General features: G+C 48.2%; 2 protein-coding genes across 7 annotated transcripts in view; both read left to right on the top strand.

Annotated features, from left to right (window-relative positions):
* Positions 1 to 10,577, top strand: part of fynb (FYN proto-oncogene, Src family tyrosine kinase b) — a 79,183-nt gene extending 68,606 nt beyond the window's left edge. For 4 of the 6 annotated variants that reach the window (XM_075458736.1, XM_075458738.1, XM_075458739.1 and 1 more), the window contains 4 exons: positions 633 to 709; positions 2,903 to 3,056; positions 4,636 to 4,767; positions 6,180 to 10,577. In XM_075458736.1, coding sequence (XP_075314851.1) covers positions 633 to 709; positions 2,903 to 3,056; positions 4,636 to 4,767; positions 6,180 to 6,388 — 572 coding nt within the window. In that variant the 3' untranslated portion in view covers positions 6,389 to 10,577. The remainder of the gene's footprint in view (positions 1 to 632; positions 710 to 2,902; positions 3,057 to 4,635; positions 4,768 to 6,179) is intronic. The other 2 variants (XR_012768828.1, XR_012768829.1) reach the window with 2 other exon arrangements.
* Positions 10,578 to 10,639: 62 nt separating this feature from the next.
* On the top strand, positions 10,640 to 15,850 carry LOC142374879 (putative G-protein coupled receptor 139). Its single transcript, XM_075458742.1, has 2 exons — positions 10,640 to 13,054; positions 14,299 to 15,850. The coding sequence occupies exons 1-2, from the start codon at positions 12,976 to 12,978 to the stop codon at positions 15,354 to 15,356; spliced, it is 1,137 nt and encodes a 378-aa protein (XP_075314857.1). The 5' UTR covers positions 10,640 to 12,975; the 3' UTR covers positions 15,357 to 15,850.
* Positions 15,851 to 15,953: the final 103 nt, after the last annotated feature.

Raw genomic sequence — 15,953 nt, forward strand, 5'->3', positions numbered from 1 at the left:
CTGTATTTGAAAGGGTTTTCTACACTGCTTTAACTTAAGTAGAGCGGTCAGTGGACATCACAGCGGACAGTGGTGGAGTGGTTGTCCCCCACTCTGATCCCCAGTGCGTCCCCTTGTTGACACCTTTTCAGTTTTGTCCTCTTTGTTGGTCCTTTGTCGGAGCAGAAATGAAGCGTTTGTGGCGCTCTTTATATGCTGATTTATTTGCTGATGTGTTTTAGATGTGTTTTGCACATTCAAACCGAGGCATCATAACGGTAACTGCTCTGTATGAGGAAGAGGCTGAGGATCACTAAGACCTTCAGAACAATGCTTTTAGAAAGGGAAGTGCAGAAAGCTTTGGGTGTGCATGAACAGACACTGATGTGCACGAGTGTGTGCGTCACATGCACAGCCTGCTGCATCCTGTCTGCTTAGTTAGTGAGTAGGTTTGAAATATCTGCTGAATGAAGTTGTTATGGTGATCATCACAGGCTTCAGTCTGAACTCCCTGCTGTTGCTGACATGGAGCCATGACAGCTGATGACTCTGACCTTCACTTTCAAGAATTATTATCAGTCTGTAAAGACTGAATGAGTGGCTGTGTTTTCTGCATGTGGACTAACATTCCAACCCATTTGGGTGCTCTGCAGGAAGCCTGCTGGACTTCTTGAAGGACGGAGAGGGACGAGCTCTGAAGCTGCCCAACCTGGTGGACATGGCAGCGCAGGTATACTGTGATGTGATATTTCCTTCAGTTGCACCAGCTGCAGGGGCTGTAATAATGATAGCTTCTCTTTTGATCATTTGCTGTTAATCCAAACTCACTCAAGCATGTCACCGTGTTGTTAAAGGGAGTTCCACAGCACTTCTTTCACTTGTTTTACCATAGAAATCAACCACTGCTCCAACTTCCTCTGACGGACGCAATGCTATCATGCTCATTCAACAATCACTGGAGCAGGCACAATATGCCACAAAGTAGGACACATTCAAGTAGTGCAAAGCAAACGAATCACACCCGAGAAATCCTTGATCCCCAGAAAGAGTGTGGCAGCCTATCCCAGGCAGACCGGCTGCAGGTTAGGCTTCCATTTAACCAGCCGAACCTTTAGATGTCTGAGTGTGAGGGGAATGAAAATGAGGATGTACTCATCTGTAGTATACTACTAATGTTTATGATCCCTGGGGAAAGTATTTGCATGATCTGTATGTGTGGAAAACATGTGTGTTAGATGTTAAATGTTGAATGGAATCAATAACAAGTTGATTTCAAAAAGAAAAAAAAAAGATTTCTAAAGTGCTGTCTGCTAACTTTTCTGACAGAGCCAAACAGCCTTTGCTGGACATAATGTTTGCTCTCTGAGCTCTGCAGTCCAGTGTTTTCTCTTCTTCCTGTTGGTTGGCTTTTATTTCCCTTCGAAAAGAGAAGATTATGGTGAAGCTGTCTTGAAACCAGGCGGGGTTTTTGACGTGTGGTATCCAGAGGTGTGGACTCGAGTCATGTGACTTAGACTCGAGTCAGACTCGAGTCATGAATTTGATGACTTTAGACTTGACTTGACAAAATCTAAAAAGACTTGTAACTCGACTTGGACTTTAACATCAGTGACTCGTGATTTCACTTGGACTTGATCCTTTTTACTTGAAAAGACTTGCTACTTTCCCCAAACCCAAAGATTAAAAAGTATTTTGACATTCTGGCTCTATCTCTATTTGCACGTGTGCTTCTGTGTGCGTGTGAGAGAGCCGGCGCGCTGTCGGCACACTATCCAATCAAATTAGATCCACGTTGTTTTGATCTGACAGCATCCAACTAATCAAATTACAGGACAACCAATGAAGAGGACAGAGAACAACATGCCAGTAGGCAAAAATGATACCAATAGTTTCGTTTGGGTATAAAATCTATGAGGTGGTCAACAAAAAACGAATTGCAGTGCGTAAAACATGCGGGTCGAAGATTACAGACAGACGCGACAACTTCCAACTTCGTTCGACATTTGAAGTTGCACAAAGAACGGTAAGTTTGAATGAAAGCCAACACTAATTTATCGGCTAAGTAACTCAATTGTTAGCTATATAGCAGGCTAGTTTGATGGCAAGGTAAAACAGTACAAATATTGGCCAGGTTTCCCGAAACCTTCTTAGCGCTAAGAAGAGCGTTAAGAGCGCTGTAAAAGAAGATCGCGTTTCTCGAAAGCGTTCTTAGTGTTATAGAAAAGCACATCCCTGTTCATTGTCATGTTCATTTCCCCCCTCCCCCCTGAAAACTAAAAAGACTGTTTTGCACAACTGAGGATATTTTGTGATGAAGATTAACACTTTGGAAGAGTTAGGGCAGATTAATAGAGTGCAGATATTTTTGGAGGAGAGAGGATATATTTTATAAAGTTTTGACATGTTTGAAAAGGTAAAAAGTTAAAACGATACAGGACAGAAACTGCTGTGCAACTAATTATAGTGCAATAAGCTGTGGAAATACAATGTCTGCACTTTATGAGGAAATTACATTTGCATTTGTTTATTTCAAATGTGTCTGAGCAATGTTCTTGCAAAAAAAGATTTGATAAATAAATACAGATCTTAAAAGCATACATGATCTGTGGAAATATTATTTCTCTGTTGTTAAAAGGACTCGAAACTGAAATGGTAGGACTTGGGACGTGACTTGAGACTTATCGGTCTTGACTCGGGACTTGAGGGCAAAGACTTGAGACTAACTTGTGACTTGCAAAACAATGACTTGGTTCCACCTTGGTATCTGCAGGGATTAATCAGGCCCGGGAATGTGAATGATGAAGGCTGGGCTCATGCACGGTGTTGCCAGACAACATTCAGCAATACTTTGATGGAACTAGAGAAAAGCCTTGTATAGAGCAGGACTGGAGTCAGCTCTGTGTGGCTCTGTGCTGTGCTTCAGGTGGCAGCAGGCATGGCCTACATCGAGAGGATGAACTACATCCACAGAGACCTGCGCTCCGCCAACATCCTGGTGGGGGACAACCTGGTGTGCAAGATCGCCGACTTTGGCCTGGCCAGGTTAATCGAGGACAATGAATACACGGCTCGGCAAGGTGGGTTTCACGCTCGCTTCTCACGCACTCATGTGTTGTCTAACTACATTACCGGGAAGGAAGAGAAACTCTCTAAGAGATTTTAAAAAATGAGCAGTCAGCGAGACCTCGATCAGCTCCAAATAATAACTCACTGCTGCACAGGAACAGAGAGAAGATAATAACAGGCTTTTCTGCTGGAAAGGAAAGTAACCTAAGATCAGACAGCAGCAGCCTGATGGTCAGACTGAATAAAGGCTGTTTCAGGGCTGGACTTGTATTACCATAAGCAGTAAACAGCAGGAAGTTGATGCCATTTTCATTCATTGGAAGTTTGAAAATAAGTTTGACTTGTTTTAAAGCTTTCAGTTGTCATGACAACAGCTGACATGTGCATGAAAGCTCCCGAGGAGGCATCAGAGAGTTCACCTTGTATTAAAAAGCTTAGCAGTCACCATTGTAGTGGGACATCAACACCAGCTGGGACTGAAAGAAGGACAATGCATTTATTTCCACTCAAACTGAAAGCCTGCCAGCTAGTGATGCGCGGGCCGGCCCGAGCCCGACGGGACCCTCGGGCTAGCCCGCGGGCCGGGTGGGGTCGGGCCATTATTTTCTTAGAATCCACGGGTTGCGGTCGGGTCGGGTCAGATCACAGACATCATAATTACACCGTTAAAATCACACCTACGCACATCCGAGACAGCAGAATGCCAATCGACAGCGTCTGCACTTGTGTACTTGCTCTCTCTCCCCCTGCGCACAGCACCAATGCTGAACACCGCAGAATGCAAGCAAACAGGCAGCCTACTCACGTGAAGCTCTCTCTCTCTAAATTCATATGACATGCACAGAGCTTGGGTGTCTGATGTGGCAACGAAAAGTGGAATTACAACCATAATCGTCAGATGGATGTGCTGCGGTCAAGACTTTAGAGTAGCAACTGTATTGATGCAAGGGAAATTAAGGGTGAATGCGCGCAGCTTTTGGCAGCCTATGACATTACGCACCCCCTTGCGCGGCCGCAGACAGTTCATTTGTGTTTAATAGGCCTACATAAATAAATACTTATTCATTTAATTTTTTTTTTTAAGCGGGTCGGGTGGGGTCGGGTTAAAAATCATTGTGTAATCTTTCGGGTCGGGCGGGCTGGGTTGGCTGCGTGATGGGTCGGGTTGGGGCGGGCCGTAAAAATCATCGGCCCGCGCAACACTACTGCCAGCAGTGCTGCTAACGTCAGGTTCAGGATGTGTTCACGCCCACTGCACTGTAAATATCCTCTCCCTGCTCGTTGGCTGGAGCACACCTTTTCACAGATGAAGTCACTTTGCTGCACACGTAGGGCTGATCTCCGCTTGATGTTCCACTTCACTCAGCCTAAGGTTTCAGAGGGTCTCAAACACAGCTGAAGCCTTTCTGTCTTTGCTTTCTGTACAAACACATTATATGAGATTAAAAAAAAAAAAAAAGCTTTTAAAGGTTAGTTTCACACAGTTCTTTCATGTATTTATTTGAAATGGGATTTCTCAGCCAGACTTTGTAGAACCCTGACAGAAAATCTTCCTTTCTTCATGCTGCTGTGGTCTCCCTGCTCCCTCAGGTGCAAAGTTCCCCATCAAGTGGACCGCTCCAGAGGCTGCGCTGTACGGGAAGTTCACCATCAAGTCAGACGTGTGGTCGTTTGGCATCCTGTTGACGGAGCTGGTGACCAAGGGCCGGGTGCCGTACCCAGGTGAGGGGGGTGAAAGGGTGAAAAACAGCTCCAGATATTGACTGTCTGATTAAGTGGCCTGATAAGCAGAGAGTACACACAGAGTACACACAGAGTACACACAGAGTACACACAGAGTACACACAGAGTACACAGGGGGCTTTCACTGTGACAGCAGGCGGCCCTTCTGCTGTTTATGGGGGTAAAAGGCTGCTTTCTGCCTGGGTGGCCACAATGAGAGATAACCCTCAGCTGCTTCGGCTGGCCTGTGGAGACAGGGGGCCACGGGCGGTTCTACATGCAGGGAGGGGGCCACGGGCGGTTCCACATGCAGGGAGGGGGCCACGTGCGGTTCCACATGCAGGGAGGGGGCCACGTGCGGTTCCACATGCAGGGAGGGGGCCACGTGCGGTTCCACATGCAGGGAGGGGCCCACAGGTTTAACCAGAGGAGCAGCTTTAGCACACACTGAGCTGAGCAAGCAGCTTGGAGATGAATGCAATCCAAACTGACTTATTCCTGAGCACTAACTTCTGCTCCTTGATGATTCAGAGGTGTAATTTAGACCAAAACGTTTTCAGATCCTGGCTGCTCCCCACTGAGTTTAGGTGTTAGAACTCATTAGCCGCTTTCGGACAGACTAGTTATAGGAACGTAGTTATCAGAACTATCCTACTCGAATTTCGTTCTGATAACTGTCCTTCTGTTTCAGTCTGCATTCGCACATGAGTCGGGACCTGATAGGGACGTGTTAGCCGTTAGCCGTTTTGCGCTACATTCAAAAACAAAACAAAACGGTAAAAGTAATTAGAGAAGAAAAAACACCACCAAGAAGCTAATATGGAGAGCGGGGAGGCCACCGTGTTTATGGTCTGCATGATGGTGATATTAATCATGGACAATCACATCAGGCGTCTAATATCGAGGCTGGAAGAGCTCACAGAGAGTCAGGAGACGATACTTTTTCATTTCATGAAGGAAGAAAGGAGAGCAGAGCGCTGCAGACAAATGAGACCAGTGTAAGTTTAACTTATTAAACACCCGCCGGTTGTGTCTGTGTCGTATGAGGAAACATTTCAGCCGTGATAGCATGACATGGGGCCTAGCTACCGACCACCACACACCTCCGTTAGATTAGTTCTATAAGAACTATGAAAAGACCCGACCTCGGAGAAGGAGCTAAATAGTTATAGGAACTAAGGGAGAAAGCCCCGAGTTCCTGTATGTCCGAACACGGGAGAAAACGGCCCCGCGGATTAAAAGGTTATTAGAACTGCCAAAGGTTCCTACAGTCCGAAAGCGGCTATAGTATTCCACAGATGTGTGTGTTTGTCATCAGGAATAAATCGGTGTGTCTCCATGGAGCTGTCAGGCTGTCAGTTCAGCAGCCCCTGGGTGCTCTGACCCACTGTGTGTGTACATCTGATTTTCAGGTATGAACAACCGTGAGGTGCTTGAGCAGGTGGAGCGGGGGTACAGGATGCCCTGCCCCCAGGACTGCCCCATCTCGCTACATGAGCTGATGCTGCAGTGCTGGAAGAAGGATGCAGAGGAGAGGCCCACTTTCGAGTACCTGCAGGCCTTCTTGGAGGACTACTTCACAGCCACCGAGCCACAGTACCAGCCTGGGGATAATCTGTAAACCCCCCACCCCGGTTCCTGGGCTCAGGGTGGGCTCAGGGTGGGCTGAGGGTGGGACAGGACTCGCCCAAAAAGTGCTGACAGAAAAATGTAGAAACAAACATACTGAAAATATCCAGGCCTTTTGGTTTTTAAGGATCAGCTTCCCCAGCTGAGCTCGAGCATTTCAGTCCCCCCTGAACAGGGTGGTCTCTGACGCTGATGTCTGGACTCCGCAGACATGATGATGAGCGATGCTTTCAGCTGGAGGATGAGCAGAGTCCACCGGAGTTGTGCGAATGCAATGAAATATTCACTGTAAATAAGATGAGTTTGTTTTAGATGCTTCTGTTCAAGATTTTATTTTCTCCGTCACACAAATGATATTAAGGATAAAAAGAGTGGAGCACCTGAGCAGACACTTCCTCTGTGCATGGACCCTGAGCTCCTGTTTTATTTTCTACATTCAATTGGAGGCCTCAATATATCTTTTCTTATTTTTCATAATGTGGAAGAAAACTCGCCAGGTCATTGTTTTACTGCTGATTTTTGCAGAGGGATCCTCCAACAAGCATGATGGAGCCCCTCACCAGCTTCTTGTCTTCATTCTTTCTGCCCCCCCACCCCAAAGCTTCCCTACAGCAGGTTGTTAGGCTGCTGCTGCTGCTTCTTTAATAAATCTTTGGTCACATTTGTGGAGATCACAGACGAGCATGTAAGGATTTTGCACATGTCCTCCTGGCTTCTTTCAGCTCGTTCAGGTGGAAGAACGTTCGTCTCCCTGGAGTTGGTGTGTGTGTTGAGGAAAGCTCTGGGGACATTCAGGCAGTTGGTGTGTGTGGAGTTTATTTAGGAAGGCATGTGTGTCAGATGCCACTGTGGCTCCTCCAGCTCATTTCCTGCATGTCCTGAGAAGACCTCTGAGGCTCCCAGAGCAGCCGATCCCAGAGCAGCCGATCCCAGAGCAGCCGATCCCAGAGCAACCGTTCCCAGAGCAACCGATCCCAGAGCAGCTTCCCTCCTGAGCAGCCGATCCCAGAGCAACCGTTCCCAGAGCAGCCGATCCCAGAGCAGCCGGTCCCAGAGCAGCTTCCCTCCTGAGCAGCCGGTCCCAGAGCAGCTTCCCTCCTGAGCAGCCGGTCCCAGAGCAGCCGTTCCCAGAGCAACCGTTCCCAGAGCAGCCGATCCCAGAGCAGCCGGTCCCAGAGCAGCTTCCCTACTGAGCAGCCGGTCCCAGAGCAGCCGATCCCAGAGCAGCTTCCCTCCTGAGCAGCCGGTCCCAGAGCAGCCGGTCCCAGAGCAGCTTCCCTACTGAGCAGCCGATCCCAGAGCAGCCGATCCCAGAGCAGCTTCCCTCCTGAGCAGCCGATCCCAGAGCAGACGATTCCCGAAGCAGCCGCTCCCAGAGCAGCTTCCCTCCTGAGCAGCCGATCCCAGAGCAGCCGATCCCAGAGCAGCCGATCCCAGAGCAGCTTCCCTACTGAGCAGCCGATCCCAGAGCAACCGTTCCCAGAGCAGCTTCCCTACTGAGCAGCCGATCCCAGAGCAACCGTTCCCAGAGCAGCCGATCCCAGAGCAACCGTTCCCAGAGCAGCTTCCCTACTGAGCAGCCGATCCCAGAGCAACCATTCCCAGAGCAGCCGATCACAGAGCAGCCGATCCCAGAGCAGCTTCCCTCCTGAGCCACTTCCTCCTTTCTGTTTTACTAACACACCTGTATTCAGTCCTGGTTTTACCTGCTGTGTTGTTGTTCTGGAAGGGTGTGTGTGTTGAGGAAAGCTCTGGGGACATTCAGGCAGTTGGTGTGTGTGGAGTTTATTTAGGAAGGCATGTGTGTCAGATGCCACTGTGGCTCCTCCAGCTCATTTCCTGCATGTCCTGAGAAGACCTCTGAGGTTCCCAGAGCAACTGATCCCAGAGCAGCCGATCCCAGAGCAGCCGATCCCAGAGCAGCCGATCCCAGAGCAGCTTCCCTCCTGAGCAGCCAATCCCAGAGCAACCGTTCCCAGAGCAACCGATCCCAGAGCAGCTTCCCTCCTGAGCAGCCGATCCCAGAGCAACCGTTCCCAGAGCAGCCGATCCCAGAGCAGCCGGTCCCAGAGCAGCTTCCCTCCTGAGCAGCCGATCCCAGAGCAACCGGTCCCAGAGCAGCCGGTCCCAGAGCAGCCGGTCCCAGAGCAGCCGGTCCCAGAGCAGCCGTTCCCAGAGCAACCGATCCCAGAGCAGCTTCCCTACTGAGCAGCCGATCCCAGAGCAACCGTTCCCAGAGCAGCTTCCCTACTGAGCAGCCGATCCCAGAGCAACCGTACCCAGAGCAGCTTCCCTACTGAGCAGCCGATCCCAGAGCAACCATTCCCAAAGCAGCCGATCCCAGAGCAGCCGATCACAGAGCAGCCGATCACAGAGCAGCCGATCCCAGAGCAGCTTCCCTCCTGAGCCACTTCCTCCTTTCTGTTTTACTAACACACCTGTATTCAGTCCTGGTTTTACCTGCTGTGTTGTTGTTCTGGAAGGGTGTGTGTGTTGAGGAAAGCTCTGGGGACATTCAGGCAGTTGGTGTGTGTGGAGTTTATTTAGGAAGGCATGTGTGTCAGATGCCACTGTGGCTCCTCCAGCTCATTTCCTGCATGTCCTGAGAAGACCTCTGAGGTTCCCAGAGCAGCCGATCCCAGAGCAGCCGGTCCCAGAGCAGCTTCCCTACTGAGCAGCCGGTCCCAGAGCAGCCGATCCCAGAGCAGCTTCCCTCCTGAGCAGCCGATCCCAGAGCAACCGGTCCCAGAGCAGCCGATCCCAGAGCAGCCGATCCCAGAGCAGCCGATCCCAGAGCAGCCGATCCCAGAGCAGCCGATCCCAGAGCAGCTTCCCTCCTGAGCAGCCGATCCCAGAGCAACCGTTCCCAGAGCAGCCGATCCCAGAGCAGCCGGTCCCAGAGCAGCTTCCCTCCTGAGCAGCCGATCCCAGAGCAACCGGTCCCAGAGCAGCCGGTCCCAGAGCAGCCGGTCCCAGAGCAGCCGGTCCCAGAGCAGCCGTTCCCAGAGTAACCGTTCCCAGAGCAGCCGATCCCAGAGCAGCTTCCCTACTGAGCAGCCGGTCCCAGAGCAGCCGATCCCAGAGCAGCTTCCCTCCTGAGCAGCCGATCCCAGAGCAGCTTCCCTCCTGAGCAGCCGATCCCAGAGCAACCGTTCCCAGAGCAACCGTTCCCAGAGCAACCGATCCCAGAGCAGCTTCCCTCCTGAGCAGCCGATCCCAGAGCAACAGTTCCCAGAGCAGCTTCCCTCCTGAGCAGCCGATCCCAGAGCAACCGTTCCCAGAGCAACCGATCCCAGAGCAGCTTCCCTCCTGAGCAGCCGATCCCAGAGCAACAGTTCCCAGAGCAGCCGATCCCAGAGCAGCTTCCCTCCTGAGCAGTTGATCCCAGAGCAACCGTTCCCAGAGCAGCCGGTCCCAGAGCAACCGTTCCCAGAGCAGCCGATCCCAGAGCAGCCGGTCCCAGAGCAGCTTCCCTACTGAGCAGCCGGTCCCAGAGCAGCCGGTCCCAGAGCAGCCGATCCCAGAGCAGCTTCCCTCCTGAGCAGCCGATCCCAGTGCAGCCGATCCCAGAGCAGCTTCCCTACTGAGCAGCCGATCCCAGAGCAACCGTTCCCAGAGCAGCTTCCCTCCTGAGCAGCCGATCCCAGAGCAACCGTTCCCAGAGCAGCTTCCCTACTGAGCAGCCGATCCCAGAGCAACCGTTCCCAGAGCAGCCGATCCCAGAGCAGCCGATCCCAGAGCAGCCGATCCCAGAGCAGCCGATCCCAGAGCAGCCGATCACAGAGCAGCCGATCACAGAGCAGCCGATCCCAGAGCAGCTTCCCTCCTGAGCCACTTCCTCCTTTCTGTTTTACTAACACACCTGTATTCAGTCCTGGTTTTACCTGCTGTGTTGTTGTTCTGGAAGGGTGTGTGTGTTGAGGAAAGCTCTGGGGACATTCAGGCAGCAGTTGAAGCAGTGTTGATGTGGGACTGACTGAACTGACTGAGCTGATCTGGGATTCATGCAGATAGTCTCATGGCCACTTTCATTTTTCAGTTGTACAGCAAAATCATTTTATGTGTTGCTAACCTCCCTCCTTTGTATCTTTCATTTTCTTTTTTAACATTACTTGTTTTGTTAATTCAGTGATTTTTGACATTTGGAATTCAGAAAAAAACAATAAACATTTTACACTCTTTCCAAGAGTAACTGGCGTGTGTGTGTGTGTGTGTGAGAGAGAGAGTGTGTGTGTGTGTGTGTTTGTGTGCCAATAAAAGCACCCTTTGGTGGGCTTTCTTATGTGGCATACTGCAGTGAAAAGCACATTTTAAAAGACATCACTAAAAAACAAATGGCTCATTTTGATGTGGAGACATTTTGGAAAGCAGGTTTGGATCTCCCAACCCCTTCATTGGGTTAGGGTTGTTTTTTTATTCCTTAAAATCGCTCACAGGCTTCCCACAGCCAATTGTTTTACTGAAAAACACAAGAAAACTGGATCAAATGAAAGTTGGAAGAAAACCATTTTTCTGGTCGTAAACAAAGACTTCAGCCATGCTGCAGTAATGACGGCCTTTAAATCAAAGCCCATTCTCTGGGATTCCTCCAGCTGTCTCCAGTCAGACTTCAGCTTGACACCAACACACAGCCAATGCTTTTCACCTACATGAATGTTCAACAATGTAATGATCCTGGAACCATGAAAGCTTCCAGATGATCCATCTTATTTGAGAAGTAAGTTGTTATTTTTTAGTATATGCACTTTCTATTCCATAATAAATCTTTGGATCAGATCAAATGTAGTGTCACAATGCGGCTACGAAAGGAAGGAGTATAAATGTCTTTCATCTTACTTGAAGTCTTTGGGGGTTAAGGCCGGACAGGTAGGGAAGGTTTTTTCATCTTGGGTTCAGGTGAGTGTGTTTGTGAATTTGTGAAGGTGGGAGTTACTGACAGTTACTTGCACAACAGGAACTGGTTTCTGTAGCAAAAGAGGAGAGGGCACCTTTTTTTAAATTTCCCCCTGTGTGTGTGTGTGTGTGTGTGTGTGTGTGTGTGTGTGATGCCAATGGAGCTGCTCTGATGCTAAACAAATTCCAAAGCATTTCCAGGCTGTTATTAGCGTTTAGCTCACAGAGAAGCTAGTGTGCTTCTGAACAGACTGTCAATATGGCAAATGGATAATTTTCTCCACTTATGCCTAAATATTTTTTTTCATCATCTCCCTCTGTCTCAGCTGTAACATCTGGACATTTCCTGCCTAAGAAAACTGTAATTTATTGGTAAGATCCATTAACCATTAACCTCTTCAAATTTTTACAGTTGAAATTTATTCGATTTTGACAAAGGAGAACAAAATGAGCCACACTGTACGGTCTTTCTTAACATTAGGGCTGCAGAGGTGTTACGTTTGTAAGACACAAAAACCCAGAAAACATTATGGCTTGACAGCTCTGCAGTATCACACCACCATTATTGCTGTTGTCGTTCCAGCTGGTTTATTGTGGCTTTTTTTCCCCTCTTCATTCGTGTAACTTTTGTTTTCAGTTCCTGGTGCCCAGAGGACAAAGAAACGTAAGCCTGTATCATGAAGAATACTTTTTACAAATCATTCCAGCAATGGTCTCCTTGTGTCTGGCTGACGGGTTCTCTTCCCAAACATACAGCAAACAATCTGAGACACATGCACCTCAATTCCCTTCAGTCACAGTTTCATTGTACCTTGTGCATTATCATGACAATAAAATTCATTCATTCAGTCATTCATTCAGTCATTCATTCAGTCTGATTTGGTGCTATCAGCAGTTAGTGTTTGGGAGCAACGCCTTCACATCAGTTATATGTCAGGTGGTGTGACTCCCCCTCCTGAGTCTGGATAGAAGCACCAGCTTGAGATGGTCCCTCCTTCATATCATCAAAGCCTTGTCCTTGTGGAGCCATAACGAGCTGGGATGCACCTGTGTCGAAGTCCCCTTTATGCCACCTTTACAGCTACAGGGAGTACAGAGCAAAGGTCTCATAGACATCAGGTAGGTCTGATTCTATCCATTTTAGAAGAAGAAAGTAGCAATGGAACTCCTCTGTTGATTTCATGTCGTCTGTATTTCTTCAGATAATTGGTGGGCTGCTGAGGACGGTACTTTAAAGGGGTAAACAGAGCTCTGGGTGATAAACACAACACTGTTCATATGTAACACAGGACACACATTTTCCTGGTAGACTAAAAAGAAAAAGAAAGAAATTTGCACGGCTTACTTTTCATGTGTGATACTAAGGTAGCATCCACCCTGTATTTGCTGTGGACCATCAGCTGGATTATACAGTTCAATACATTAGCCAAATCAAGCTCTGTGAGTCACTGCTTAGTCACAGGCTAATCTCTGCGCGCAGGCTTAAACAAAAAAAATCGAGTGCAAACACATTAGTACCCCAGCTTACAGCTTGTTCATTTCCTCACTTAGAATTTGAAATGATGCCCTTGTCCTCTGCATAAATCCAGCAGTGAAATCACGCCAGCAGTAGCTCCTCACCAGTATCTGTCCCGTGGGTTTCCAGTGGCTTTGTTGCAGGTATTGCATGTGAGCGGTGAATGAATCATGGAGGGAGTCAGCATCACCATCTTCATCACTGTTCAGAAGATCTACTACCCATTACTTTGCATCATGGGTATTCCAGGTTTGTGATGTGTTAATTGTTTGGTTTAAAGTTTCATCAGGGTCACTAAGGTTCAGCTAAATATAATCTTATAATCTGATTATGACTAAATAACTCAATTAAATGTGACATCTCATATCTAGAGTAGATGGTATTTAAGCCTGTTTTTGTCCAAGTCTTGGAACAGTGGACCAGATCTTTACCCTTACCCCTTACTGGGGGGGGTTATGGGTGTCTGATCATTCGCTGTGTTTAATGGACTGGGAGAAGGTTTACAGCCATGTCCCTTGAGGGGTTCTGTGGGGGATAATGAGGAAGTGTAGGATACTATAGGATAATGTAGTTACTATTGTGGGTAAGTTGTTGTTTTTAACTAAGTTCACTAAGTTGTAACATCGGCAGCAGCAGTGTGCACGTCCTTTATACAAAGTCGAGCTCATTTACAGTGCGTCTACTCCACCAGAGCTGACCCAAACCTGTATCTGATCTCATGGGTAGGATCTGGACACAGTCTGCAAGAGGAGGGTGTCTGGTTTGGGAACCTCAGGGTTATATCTGCTTTTTGCAGATGATGTGGTCCTGTTGGCTTCTCCAAGCCAGGACCTTCAGCGTGCACCGGAGATATTTAAACTCCTCTGCTTGAGGCTAAGACCCACTCCAGATCTGGATGAAGCACCACCCTTTTCTGGATGAGAACCTTGGCCTCAGATTTGGAGGGGCTGACTCCATGAGCTGAGTGTGAAGCAGCCGGAATGAGAGTCCGCTGCTTCTCCACATCATGATAAGTAAGATGAAGTGGTTCTCCCTGCCCACCTGGGAAGAGAACCTGTGGCAGACCCAGAGCTCGCTGGAGGGGTTATGTATCCCTTCTGGCCTTTGAACAGAGCACAGCCTTTATTTGCCCATTGAAACATGTGGGAACTGGCTTCTAACCACTAACTGTGTATGAAGACTGTGCTGAGGAAGATTTGAATGGGATCATTAGGAATGATAAATGAAGAGTTTGATGAGTTTCAAACCCAGAAAGAATTTCCCTCTGGTTGCTTTTAGCTGATTGTTTTTACTTCAGTTAAGTCAGCCTTGCATGTCAGACAGAATTACAGCTGCTTGGCTGTTCTCATCAGAGATGATATTACGGACTAAAGGTGCTGGGTCTATACCATATGATGTAATTCAGCTTGTTTGGTGGAAAAAATGATGCAGCTCTAAAAAAATGATTCAATCATTTTTAATTCTATATTTTTTTCTTCTTGTTTCCCCTCCAGCAAACCTCTTCACATTCTATATGATCTGCTTCCGTAAATGTGGGATGTCAAACTCAGCCATCATTTATCTGAGTTGTCTGGCCATTGTGGACACCTTCTACCTGGTGTGGGTTATCCTCATTGATCTGACTCTCACTTTTTGGATGCTGCAGCCCTTCTGGCACTCCTACCCTTGGTGTGGTATTCTGGGATTCCTACAGTATGGCTCTCTTTACAGCTCGTCTTGGATAGTGGTGGTATTCACTATTGAGCGCTTCCTTGTCCTCAGCAGCACAGCTGCCAAACAGCACTTCTCCCAGTCCTGGGTCACTAAATTGATCTGTATGGCAATTGTGCTGGTGTCCCACTTGGCGTCTGTGCCAATGGGCTGGATTAACATCGTCAAACCTGTGAACTTAACGGTGGACGGGCAGAACGTGACACTGCCTCGGTGTCGTTACCGCAGTCAGACTTATTCCACTGTTATAGTCTGGCTTGCTACCTTCCTCTCTGGAGGAATCCCCATTGTGTTAGTCATCATCTTCAACTATCTCATTGGGTACCATCTGTGCCGGGCCAGCAACCTCTTCACCAAGGAGGAGCAGCGCACCATATATGGCAGGAGCACCAGGGGTACATTGAAGAGAACTATTCTGCTACTGAGCACTGTGTCCATAGCTTTTGTCGTGCTCAGCCTTCCTCGATTCGTCACATACTGCATACTGAGGACCAAGTACAATGATGAGAACTTCAACAGGAATGACTACAGCCTTCCCATTAATGTGGCCGGAGACGTGGCCAACATGCTGCAGAACCTCAACTCTACAACCAACTTCCTGCTCTACTGCATGGTCAGCCGCCGCTTCCGCCGGGAGCTGGTTCAGCTGTTGACTTACAAGGTGAAGGCCCGTGAGCTGAGTTCTCTCTTCACCTACACCACCATGAAAGTCTTCTCCGTGGTGGATCACAGGGCTCCACCAGCCAGCAATCCGGTGACTGTGGTGCTGACGGGTCTCAAACACACAGAGGAGAAGGGGATGCAAATAGACAAAGATCAGACTCTCAAACTGAAGACATGATTTTTTTAAACAGCTTTAATCCAAGGTTGACTTCCTTACATCCCTAACCAGTTTCCCATTATCTGCTAACACTGTCCTGGCATCATCACTTGTACTGTTGGTTACACCCATGACAGCTAATCATTTCAGTCGCTGCATGTTTGTGACCCTGGGGACAGCAACATCAGACAGTTGGTCGATCTCTTTGGTTCGGATTGACATACGTAAATACAACTATTTGATCTGTTGCCATGAAAGTTTGAATAAAAGTTTCAGGAAAAATAAAGGTTCATGGAGGATGAATCCATTTGATCTGAGCTGGCTTCAGGGTGACAATTTACCTTCATGTTCTCCCCAGATTGAGTTAGCATGCCACTCAGTGTCGGACTCTGTCCCTCTCTGTAAAGTTAAGATGAGCTCATGTGTTGTTGTGAAACAAGCACATGTTCTATAGCTTTGAAAATGTTTCAGTACACATTTATAACACTGTTGATAATAAAATGAATTCAAACAGCACATTATATTCTTGTACATATTGAATCTTGTGATTTCTTTTTGGCTGATTTTGATTCATGGCTTCCCCAAGCACGCAGAGGAGGAGACCAAATGTTTTCCAAG

This window comes from Odontesthes bonariensis, chromosome 24, assembly GCF_027942865.1.
Source record: "Odontesthes bonariensis isolate fOdoBon6 chromosome 24, fOdoBon6.hap1, whole genome shotgun sequence".
Classification (NCBI taxonomy): domain Eukaryota; kingdom Metazoa; phylum Chordata; class Actinopteri; order Atheriniformes; family Atherinopsidae; genus Odontesthes; species Odontesthes bonariensis.

Coding starts and splice junctions, on each gene's coding strand:
- LOC142374879 (XM_075458742.1), top strand. CDS start 12,976: ATGGAGGGAGTCAGCATCACCATCTTCATCACTGTTCAGAAGATCTAC. Junction 13,055..14,298: donor TTGCATCATGGGTATTCCAG/GTTTGTGATGTG, acceptor TTTCCCCTCCAG/CAAACCTCTTCACATTCTAT.